The sequence below is a fragment of the Trematomus bernacchii genome, unplaced genomic scaffold (genome assembly GCF_902827165.1).
Source record: "Trematomus bernacchii unplaced genomic scaffold, fTreBer1.1, whole genome shotgun sequence".
Classification (NCBI taxonomy): domain Eukaryota; kingdom Metazoa; phylum Chordata; class Actinopteri; order Perciformes; family Nototheniidae; genus Trematomus; species Trematomus bernacchii.
Window position 1 is genome coordinate 7349127 of NW_022987593.1, and position 12450 is coordinate 7361576.

General features: G+C 39.6%; 1 protein-coding gene across 1 annotated transcript; it reads left to right on the forward strand.

Annotated features, from left to right (window-relative positions):
• Positions 1-115: 115 nt before the first annotated feature.
• tapt1b (transmembrane anterior posterior transformation 1b) lies at positions 116-11190 on the forward strand. Its single transcript, XM_034130384.1, has 14 exons — positions 116-313; positions 3185-3315; positions 3407-3525; positions 3751-3913; positions 4036-4171; positions 4834-4931; positions 5009-5078; positions 5249-5329; positions 5926-6035; positions 6911-6970; positions 7619-7687; positions 7783-7859; positions 8464-8636; positions 9338-11190. Exons 1-14 carry the CDS (start codon positions 136-138, stop codon positions 9583-9585), a joined length of 1713 nt encoding a protein of 570 aa, XP_033986275.1. The 5' UTR covers positions 116-135; the 3' UTR covers positions 9586-11190.
• The last annotated feature ends 1260 nt before the right edge of the window (positions 11191-12450 follow it).

The window sequence follows — 12450 nt, forward strand, 5'->3', positions numbered from 1 at the left end:
GTTTGTCTGGTCGTTCCATGGATGTATAATGTTCTAGCCGTTCGCGCGAAATAAACGGGCGAATTATGGCACTTTTGGCTTTCCATAGTTCCATACTATGCAGCAGCAGCAGCGGATGAGACCGTTTGGCTGAAGATGGCGGATTCGCTGTCGTCAGGTCTGGGAGAGGAGCAGGAGAATGAGAAGGAAGACAGGGAGCGGGTCGGGAAGGCTGCCAAAACAGAGAAAAACAAGGAGAAAGACAGAGTCACGGACACCCTGCGGTCCAACGATAAAAACGGAGGCAACAATGGCAAGAAACGCAACCTGTCAGGTGAGAGCTAGCATCGTTACTACAGCCTGTAGGCTGACAGCGCTAACGCTAGCTAGCTGCTGTGGCTGTGCTGAAGTGATTTTAACTCAACTGACCAAGTTGTGTTTGGTTATATAACATAACTGCACTGTATAGGTGGTTATATGTGTTGCTTGAGCACGCAGTTTCAATTTCAATATGTTACTAATAGTCTGTGCAGCCTGTGACACTGTTCCGAGTTTGCAATTGATCCCTGAATGTGGCTAACTATATCACTTCAGCTACTGTTTCTTAAACACTCAGCTGATTTAAAGTGACGTTGCGTGTCTCATTTATGTTATATGCATCCTAGCTGTTAGACGACTGTCAGCGAGACCGCACGATTGCATGTAATGATGTACTAAACATGCAGAAGTGTAGATAGGCCAGTTTGCAGCTATGTCAAAGTAAGACGTGCTTCTTTGCACAGGCGCATTCAGGAGCGCGGCCGAGAGTGGGAAACGTGTTTATACTTTATACTTTTGTATGTCGTTCCAATTATGTCAAGTCAATTATATAGGCAATTCAGGAGGCTTTACAATGTGTCCATCACTCGACACTTATGGTTTTTACCGCCGCTTTAGGGAACGCTACCCCCCAAAAAACGGAAAAAACTTCAGGAAAAGCTAAGCAATAGAGCTAAACGAAACAAGAACATATGATATTATTTGAATAAATATACAGAAGTTAGAATTAACTTTTTGCTGTTTTTAGTTTACTGCTAAAATACAATGAATTGCTTGTTGAATTTGAATAAATGAAAGAAGAAGATGAACTATTTTCGATAAAAGTGTGCTTCCAAAAGTTCTGGGAAAGCCCTTTACTGTTTCACCAAAACAATGCCCCCCATACACAAATCAAAGTCAATAGATAATGTTTTCCCATGGTGTGTAGATAGAAGACCTTAAATGCCCTGAACTCATCCAACAACTTTAGGATGAACTCACTCAGCCCTGACGGTGAGCCAAACAATGACCAAACATCAGTCTTCCCTCTAATGCACTAATTGTGACTGGATGGGGGAAAAAACCGCCATGCTACAAAACTTTTTGGAAAATGTTCCAAAGCTGTGTTCGAAAGCTGTTACCGTTCATGGTGTTCGCGGGTCAATTTTGACCCATGATTTATCTCCATCTCCAAAACACTCCAAATTAATGACCAAACAATCCTGTTGTAATTTAAAGGTTATGATGGAGTTAAAACAATATTGGATGATAGTCATTATTTTGGAGTGTTTTGGAGATGGAGATAAATCATGGGTCAAAATTGACCCGAGAACACCATGAACGGTAACAGCTTTCGAACACAACACAAGGGTTAAAGATGAATATGACATGTTGTTCACACTGACTTTGATTGCTTACCATGTCACTGGACTCTAATCTTCAAAATAAATGTTTATTTTATGTGTGATAATGTACACAATTTTAGTATGGATAATATGTCACTTTATTTCTTTATTTCATTCAACATGTATTATTAATTACTGTGTGTATGTAAATGTGTTGGACAATTGCAGGACTAGCCCTCACTCCATATTTGTTTTATTTCTGACTCGGATGATAAACCAGGCCTGTCATAAAATGCACCCCCCCCCCAAAAGATGTTTATATTAATCCCACCCTCAAGCATTTTTCAGGGTATAGTTGTAGGACTAGTACCAATGAATGGAGCAAGTTTCATGTATGTGACCCTTTTATTTTGTAAGATATTAAGGGGGGGCATATTGTGATAACCAGGCCTGTCATAAAATGCACCCCACCCAAAAAGATGTTTGTATTAATCCCACCCTCAAGCATTTTTCAGGGTATAGTTGTAGGACTAGTACCAATGAATGGAGCAAGTTTCATGAATGTGACACTTTTATTTTGTAAGATAGCAAGGGGGGGCATATTGTGATAACCAGGCCTGTCATAAAATGCACCCCCCCCCCAAAAGATGTTTCTATTATTCCCACCCTCAAGCATTTTTCAGGGTATAGTTGTAGGACTAGTACCAATGAATGGAGCAAGTTTCATGAATGTAACACTTTTATTATGTAAGATAGCAAGGGGTGCATAACGTGGCAAAAATATGCTGACAAAGACTATGTAACATTTGTAAACATATATTTTGATTATTATATGACAAATATGTAAAATTAAACAATACATTTCAAAGCACGTGTACACAGACAGGACGTAACAATAATAAGAAAAAAAAAAAGATTAAAAAAAACAAAAACTGAAAAAGAAGTGACGAATGAATTTCGACACCATATATATATATGAGCTACCACTAAACAACTCACAGTCTGAAAATTACCATTGTTTTAAGGTGTAAACGTGTCATTTAGAAATGCGCGTTCCCGTGACAAGGGGGGCATTTCATGATGGGGGTGCATAATTTGACACAACACCGGCACCGCCCTTTATTATTATATTGTCTAAACGGCATCATGTAGTCTAAGTTGCGCTGACAGGCGACACAGAGGTCCAAAGTGTACCCCCCCCCTTGACAGTTCACGAGCGCGTCCATAGTGTCTCCCCCCCCCCTCCCCATCCACCCAGTAAAAAAATCCCCACTACACCACTGCATATGGTTGTAATATTTGGTTGTGGACCTGTTCGGTCATATAGTTAAGGTATTTCCTATCTTAATGCACATTTGAATGGTTTATTATGAGCTAAGGACTCCCCTTTGTCTGCAGTGTAAAACAGGCACCTGCTGCTAACATGAAGGAAACTATAAATGCTTTTTAGGATTATAGTTATTTTGATCACTAAGGTGTGCCATTTCTAATTTCCCTTAGAAGGCTTTATTGTGCATGTCTATTAATTCAGTTATTTGTCTTCTGTCCATTTCTTGCTATAGACCTGTCTCTGGTCAGATTTATAACTACTGAGCTAACCAGAGGCTACTTCCTGGAACACAATGAGGCCAAATACACCGAGCGCAGAGAGAGGGTCTACACCTGCCTCCGCATCCCCAAGGAGCTGGAAAAGGTAAAAACTAACAATTCAGTGTGACACAATTTATTACAAATAAATAAATAGTATTATATTATTCTCCATGTCTCTCATTCTCTCTCTTTAGTTGATGACATTCGGCTTCTTCCTCTGTCTGGATGCCTTCCTCTATGTGTTCACCCTGCTGCCCCTCAGGGTAATTCTGGCTCTTTTACGGCTCCTCACGTTGCCTTGCTGTGGCCTCGGGTAAAGTACACAATCTTTAGGAATGCAAATACACCTCCTTTATCTAACCTTAGCCACATTTGTAAACAGGACCTGTGAAGCATTGTTTTTAACCTCTATAGAGGGCAGTACAGCTCTCTCTGCATTTGTCCAGACCGTTTATAACCTGTTCTGTTCTCCCTCTCTTCTTGTGACTTTCCTCTGTGAACATTTCTACCATGTATAATTTGTGTGTGTGTGTTTTAGTGGCGCCCGCCTGCTCCAGCCGGCCCAGGTGTGTGATGTGCTGAAAGGCTTCATCATGGTGCTGTGTTACTCCATGATGAGCTACGTGGATTACTCCATGATGTACCACCTCATCAGAGGACAGTCTGTCATCAAGCTGTACATCATATACAACATGTTAGAGGTACACCATGATAATATTGCAATTATAATCTTTGTATCTGATGTATCTGATTCTACTGTACAGTGAAGTACTAACTAATCTGCTCTCTCTCCTCCTCTCGTCCTCCCCTGTTTTGATATCAGGTGGCAGACCGCCTCTTCTCATCATTTGGTCAGGACATCCTGGACGCTCTGTACTGGACAGCCACAGAACCAAAGGAGAAGAAGAGAGCGCACATAGGCGTGATTCCTCACTTCCTCATGGCTGTGCTCTACGTCTGTATCCTCACTGAGAACGGCCTGGGATTGTTGTTACCAGTTTGTGTGCTTTTGTGCGTTGTTCTGTAAAACAGACGGGTCAGGAAATGGACAGACCTTTAGAACCACAACAATTAGTCATTCGGCAGGAAATCCATCAGCAACATGTTTGATAATCTATGAAACGTTTAAGTAAAAGAAACAGAGAAAATATGCATACAAATAAGGATGTAGTCATTTTCACCTTTGAATAACAAAAAGTCACATTGACATCGTTTATATTACAAAATATCTATATCTAATATGGGTCAGTCAGTTGTGTGTGTCTTTTTAAGCGTTACGAGTCCAGAGTTTGCCAATGTTTAGACTTTTTTTCTTGTCTTTACTGAACAAACAATATCTTTTGGGTTTAGACTGGTCGTACAACAGAAGCAGCTCGAAGTCAACTAGTGCTTAGAGAGTCTTTTTGGACCTTTTTATTGAAAAAGCAATTGGGTCAATGATCTAAAAATAATCTGCAGATTAATCACTAATGAAATAACCATCAGTTGCAACCTAGCAGAGCTTTTCTTTGGACTACTAAAACAATCATACTAATGGGCCTGAATCAGAAACAGTTAACACACAGCATGATATTCTTCGCTGTACTCCTCAGTGTTTTTTCCTTAGCACATATTTATCTAGTTCTCCATGCCATCCTCATCATGGTTCAGGCCACCACTCTGAACGTAGCCTTCAACTCCCACAACAAATCCCTGCTCACCATCATGATGTCAAACAACGTGAGTATAATGCACACAGACATTTAACTGAATTGTGTAGCATGAGTTCAGCCATGATCTTTGTTTGTTTTTTGCAGTTTGTGGAGATCAAAGGAAGTGTGTTCAAGAAGTTTGAAAAGAACAACCTTTTCCAGATGTCAAACAGCGGTAAGTGTTCAAAGATCTCTAAAACAGCTAAATATAAGTCGCAAAATCAGCGGTCTGCGTATATTTTCTAACTCGGCCTATGAAGTACAAGGTAAAATTATGGAATTGAGCTCTACCGCAGTGAGTACAAACTAGGTTAATCCGGGATTGATTTGTTTCGTTTTCCACAGACATAAAAGAGAGGTTCACCAACTACATCCTCCTGCTCATCGTCTGTCTGAGGAACATGGAGCAGTTCTCCTGGAACCCTGGTAAATGAACGCAGTGCTGCACAGATAATGTGACATTACTGTAACCTACACACATGGTTCATCTCTATGACAGCTACAAGTTACATCATGCTGCTCCTCACAGCTACATCCTCTGGTATTATCAGCTTGGTTCAGCAGTGAACTGTCACTACATTTTTATGTCAAATATTTTACTGAATATTGTCACTTAAAGGTGGGGTATGTAATTTTGGAGAAACCAGCTCGAGTGCGCTAGAATTTGAAAGTACACAACCGGAAAAAATCTGCCTCTTCCTTCAGACTTCCTTACAGAGCCCCTCCTCCAACACACACGAACGCGCACATGACCAATGAGGGCACGAGATAAGTTTGTGCACAGATGGAAGGCTGACGGGCAGGTACGCCATCCAGTTAGCCGAGCCGGCTAAAATGATTGGTCGTGCTTTTTACAGCGCTACGGCTTCCACAGATGAATTTTTTTTATGTATTTATTGTCAAAGCATTTCATTTATTCATTGCTATCGGGATGTTAAGAGCATTCCATGGAATATAACAAAAAGTGTTTCTGAAATAAATTACATACCCCACCTTTAATAGTTTTTAATGTTTGTTTTCAGACCACTTCTGGGTGCTGTTTCCTGATGTAGTCATGGTGATTGCCTCTGAAGTTGCTGTGGACGTTGTTAAGCACGCCTTCATCACCAAATTCAATGACATCAGTGCTGATGTGAGTTTGCATGCAGCATTTTCGCCCTTTATACATTAGGTTGTTGTGGAGTAGGTGTCTTGAAGTGTGTCAAGGCACCTAAGAGAGCAATATTGTTGTTTGAAAGAGAATCAAACACAAAGAACACGTTTGAATTTGACAAAATCTGAATTTCATGTTTGTTTACTAGTTATTTTAAGTGCTTTTAAACCAGTTCTTACACTCCTCATCTCAGTAAATGGGCCCTTTTTGCCCTCTCCTCTTTTTTAATGTACTTTTAGCAGAGCCTGCAAAGGCTTAATAGCTATTAGTGATAAATAACAAAGACACAGATGTGCCCGCACAGATTTGGATGTGGTCTCTTGACACTGAGCAATCTCCATCCACTGACAGGACAGTGAGAAGCGGTCAAAAGTTCAGCAAACAGCTAACAGGCCTAGATTTGATATAATCCTTTTTCTATTTACTTTTCAAAGGTGAATTCATTTTGAGCTCAACACACTCTATTCGGTTCGACTGTATTGACATACACCAGGTGTTTTCTCTTCCTCTTTGATTTCCTGCAAGGAGATGTAACCTTGGTTATGTAACAGAAACCAACTCCACAAGAAGGGATTAACCCCTTCATCTCCAAAGTGTAACATAATCACACATGAGTTAGCGTCCAAGCAAACATGCTGTCCACATTTAATCCATGTGTGCACATTGATTTTTTCTTTTTATCAAAATGTAATTTGGCTCATCTCCTGCCGCTAACCAAACTAAACCTCATATAAACACATAACGGATGAATGCATAACTCCCTCTGCTGATTCCATTTATTTGAGCAGCTGTATGTTCTTTTGATATTTTTCAGCTTTTTGGACTAATGTTGTTACTGTATGTTGTTTTTCCAGGTATACGGGGAATACAGAGCCAGCCTTGCCTTTGATCTTCTCAGCAGTCGACAGAAAAATGTGAGTGAAATGTGTTCAAATATCAGATTTGCTCCCAAACTAGGTCAGAGATTGTCCTACTTAGGGGTTAGCATCCCATGTTGGGTCACCTGTCTATCTATTTATATTAACAGTACATTGAATGACTTTTTATCATTAGGTTTTTTTTATTCTGGCAGTGAGCTCAATAAACTACAACTTAAGGATCAACACCTCTGCTCATGTTGTTTCCATATAGCAACATTTTTCTCAATACAAGCAGCGATACTAAGGGTATATTATCAACACAAGGATATAATATTAAACTAGAAATGCAAAAATGTATAAACTATTAGATATCAACAATTTTGATTATTTAATAATTGGTTTTATTTGTTACATATGGTCACACTGTAAAAGCCAACCCTTACTGCGAACTGGATTTATTGTTGTTTGTATTATATAAGTATAAGCTATTCTACAATTCTCAATCATTGTACATTTTTTGTTAAAGAGTGAATGTGAAACAAAGAATGATGATTCCAATATCACAGATATGTTCTCCAATCTTTATTGAGATATCATTATATGAGTAAGTTATGTACTTTTGTTATGGAGGAATATTAATGTTGATTCTTGTTGATATCTATTTGATAATATGTCTTAAATATGTCTTAAATGTGTCTCCAGGCTTACACAGACTACAGTGACTCAGTCTCCAGAAGAATGGGCTTCATCCCGCTCCCTTTAGCTCTGCTGGTCAGTCACTGTATATGAAAATATCAATTTCTATTCCTTTCATGTATTTTCAGTGTAAGGGGTTATGATTATGTGTTTGTGTTCCTTATTTTCAGTTGATCAGAGTCGTAACCAGCTCAGTGAAGATCCAGGGTTCGCTGTCCTTCATGTGTGTGCTGCTGTTTTACCTGGGGTTAGTAGACACTTTTGCAGTGTTATTTGTGTTTTTGTTTTGTTTATTTTGTGTTGATTATGGTTGCCCCTGTGGACAAAAGCGGTAGTTTCCATGAGCAACACCGCCACGTTTTGTATAGGAAAGACTTAACTTGGTCATGAAGGGGGGTTTGACCAATACGATGACTCACTCTAGTGGTTTAGATTCATATACAAACTTGTCTTGAATAGCTGGTTTCAAATTCAACTAATGTTAGCTGAAGCCATTTCTAGCTTTGTTTTAGCCCCCAATGGTAATTCATATTGATGGAAATCCAAAGTTCATTTCTGTCCTTTGAGATTGTTTTTTTTATTTTGGTCAATTATTTCTTGTTTTCTTTGCTTATCCTTCCCGAGTAGCTGTAAGCATCAAATATAATATAAAAAATAAAGCAATGTAAAGGTAAATCTATATAGTCATATAAATATATAATGTTCTCGCTGAAAGTCACATTCTTGTGTCGGTCATATAGAGATATTAGTTTTATATTCATACTTTTCCTTAACCAGTTAACATTTTCTTGTTGTACCTTCAAAGTTTGCACTTTCTCACATATCCACATGTTTTGTGTGTGTTTGCGCAGGATGATCACTCTGAAGGTGCTCAACAGTATCCTTCTGCTGGGTACGTCTTGTGGATTCGTGAAAGAGGCCAACATGGAAGAGAAGCTCTTCAACCCTCCGCCCCCCGTCGTCTCGAGCCGTGCAAACTCCAGAGCTCACCGCACCAAAACCGTCCACATTCCACCACAGCAAGGTAGCAGTTGATCCAACTCTTACAATAATAACAGCCGCAGACTTACTACTCAAAATCTTAATAGTTTTGTTTTTAACAATGGTACCTTGATATAATATTAGCCCTTGACCTAGTACTAATTTTTACTGTATAGCGCTTAGATGTATCAAAATGCAACCTTATAGCATTAGCAATAATGCTCCGTTAACTTGCTGCTAACAGTAAACATCAGTTTTTATGCTGATTTCATCATTATCTGAAATGTTTTCCCGATGTAGCATTAGCAAGGGAAAAGGGAATGTAATATTGCATTGCTGTGAGCTAAAGTAAAAATACAGCTGACGTAAAACAAAGGTTCAGATTGGGCTCAATAGCTCAGTATTGCCAATGCCAATCAGGTGAAAATGCATTGCTCTACTCAAATTCTGATCTTTGAGATCAAATTTGGACATCCCTTTAAAAATGTAAAGGGTCATGTGATTTGATGTGCCTGTATGATTATTCTTGACGCTTGCAATGTCAAGCCCTGTTGATCTAATCACAGTAAGTTTAATGACATAGATGATCATGCAGGCCATTTTGTTGACATCCTGTCTTCGTTGTTGATGAACATATTTAGTCACAGTCTTTGTTAAAAAAATGAACACTGCTTATGACAGTTGCTAAGCTTTGATTGGATAATTGCTATTAGTATTAAACCTCCTCCACTCTCTCTCAAATAGAACCCACAATCGACAAAGGAGGAGCATCCGTGGCAGCAGATGTTTCTCCGCCCCCCAGTGTGGCAGAGAGCTCTGCCCCAACACTCCCCAAAAGTGACTCAGACACTTTCCTGACCACGCCAGACGGGGATGATGATGAAAAAAACATCAACGCCGACACCGGACTGGAAGGTCTCGAACCACGAACACCCAAGAAAGACTTGCTGGAAATAGACCGCTTCACCATCTGTGGCAACCGAATAGACTGAAAGCCACAGGGAAACAACCAGTCAGTGTGCCCTGGCAAAACGCCAAGATTCAGGGATCAAGAAACACGGGTCGGACTAGAGAAACTTCCGTGCACCTGACCCCTGAGTATTTATTTATTTATTACTGACAAAACCAGCCAAGGCATAACGCTGTTACTACAAGCATCACAGGCGGCCTCAGATGTCTCCATCTGGTCCAGCCGGTGCCTCGTGAACCAGGTTCACTCCGGGGATTGGTCTTGGTTGTCACGGCAACCTGAAGACATGCTTGCTCATGACTATGGGAGAAAACTGGCCTAGCTGTAGAAGAGCACGAAGACAGAAACACATATGTGACGTAGTGCCACGTGGATCGCTGTGTGATAAAATGACAGCTGGGAAGTGCGAGTACGTGTTCAAAAGCACAATCATGCGTACCGTGCAGATTTGTTTTTAGAAAGAATAAACTTGTCCATTTTTTAAACATTTTTTTTATTTCAAAAGCCTGAAAAATTCTAATATTTAAAATGAAGTTTTTATGAAGACTCTCAGATCTTTTTCTAGAATCGACCTGCAGGACTAAGACTCACAATCACATTAACACACTGTTGAAATCCCAATGTTCACACACATCTAAAATGGTCTTGTTTAAAGTGAATTACTGTGATGACCCCGAGTGTCCTTAGCGCTCTGACATGGCAGCAGTGACATTGGGTGCAGTCCTGCTGAGTGCACTGGCTTTGGTTACAGAGGTTACTTTACCTTTTAGACGCAGATCAAAGTTTGGAGGTTTTAGTGTCATGCAGCTTGTGTTAATATTGTTACTTTAAGCACCGAGATAGGCTGGTGCCTGTTTGTAAAGACAGTATTTATTTAAAATTCAACTCTAAGCCAAGTTTGGAAGATATTTCATTTTTAGATGATTTTCTTTTTCAAATGCTTCATGTCAACACGCATGTGGCCAACAGTTTGGCACGTCTTGGTGTAACACCACTGTGTTCTTGGTCTCAAAATTCTTGGTGTGTGACACTCTCAGATCAGCATCAATTAACATATTTTGTTATTATTTCCCATTATCTTTGCAGTGATATGAGAAATAATTAAGGTTGCATGTATGCAGGTGAAATGTTTAAGGGTATTGTGTGATAATCATCTATCAAAAATAACAAGGATCATATGAGCACTTTGGTTGAACCATGCAGCATCTTTTTATTTTCCTGAGAGCTGTAGGAAGTCAGGTTTGAATCCTAAATGTCGCTGACATTGAGTGGTGTGTTTGTTGTTCGGCTGGCTTTGGTAATTGGAAGAAGCTTTTTCCAAATGCTTTCATTTTTATATAACGACCTTTAGAAGCTGTAAAAGCTGGAAGCATTGTTGATCATATCATTTCTGAAATTCTGCTGAATTCAAGCTAGCCCTACATTTAGCATCTCATGCTAATATCCTGTTGTATTTGATTCAAGCAACAGTGCTTAACATTTGGATTTTTGAAAAAGAAATACCCAGTGATTTTTAAAAGGTCTTTCAAATTAATTAATGCTTCTCTGAAGATATTTCCAGAATCATCAAAGACGTGTGTGTGTGTGTGTGTGTGTGTGTGTGTGTGTGTGTGTGTGTGTGTGTGTGTGTGTGTGTGTGTGTGTGTGTGTGTGTGTGTGTGTGTGTGTGTGTGTGTGTGTGTGTGTGTGTGTGTGTGTGTGTGTGTGTGTGTGTGTGTGTGTGTGTGTGTGTGTGTGTGTGTGTGTGTGTGTGTGTGTGGTGTGTGTGTGTGTGTGTGTGTGTGTGTGTGTGTGTGTGTGTGTGTGTGTGTGTGTGTGTGTGTGTGTGTGTGTGTGTGTGTGTGTGATGGATCTCACTGCTACTTCAAGACATACTCTATATGTGAATCGGATATTGCATTGTTTTTATTTTGTTTGTACAACAACCAATCTATGTTACAAATCTCGTATGTGGTATAGAAGGAGAATAAAACCAGATTTTGTTTTGTAACCCTTTTTGTTGCCATCTTAATGTTCAATAATTTATGTGTGTGAAGTGTCTTTCTGTGCGTGTTTGAGCATGTGTGTGTGTCTCTAACTTCCCCCACATGTATTTGGATTTCATCTAGACATATGAAAAGGCTCTGATGAGGAGACTGTATCCTTCCCGTAATTGTTACTTCAAACAAACATCCTGTAAGTTCCATATTTACTTAACTACCTTTAGAGTCTACTTGATGTTATGGAAGTTGTAAAAGTTCTCTGTAACCATATGATTTAAATAGTAGCAGAAGACAATTTGATTCAAAAATCTGTAATACGTTGAGGAGAAATCATCTTTCATATACAAAACTACAACTAACCTTTCAATACACCATACATATACTTATCAAGTTATGGTTTCACATTTGACATCATTCATACATAAACTGTTATCTATGCTTTGAGTATTTTTCTCCTGCAGTTGCAGAGGTGGCCCAGTGTAAACACATCGGTAACATTGTGGACAGCATGGAGATAGTAGTGTGCAGCTTCATACTGTAGTGGATTCAGTGGAAAGGCCCCAGAACACTGAGTGTGAGTGTGAGTGTGTGTGTGTGTGAGAAACAGTGGCGAGTGTTTCACTGAAAGGAGTCACTGCGGGCTCTGTTCACAGGGCAAACACTGCAGACCACTGTTCCCCCTCAATGGGCATTTAGAGAGGGTCTCTTTCATCACAGTCATTCTCACACACAGGGGAACTTTTTATTCAACTCTGATAAATGATCTGCTTCTGGAAACATGACTTGTGTTTTCCTGATTATGTCAACATACTTCACATTTACATTTAACCCGTGAAGTGTCATGTATCATGTAAAGTGACTGTGAGGAGGCGAGAGAGGATGAAAGAGAGTGCTGACTTATCAAA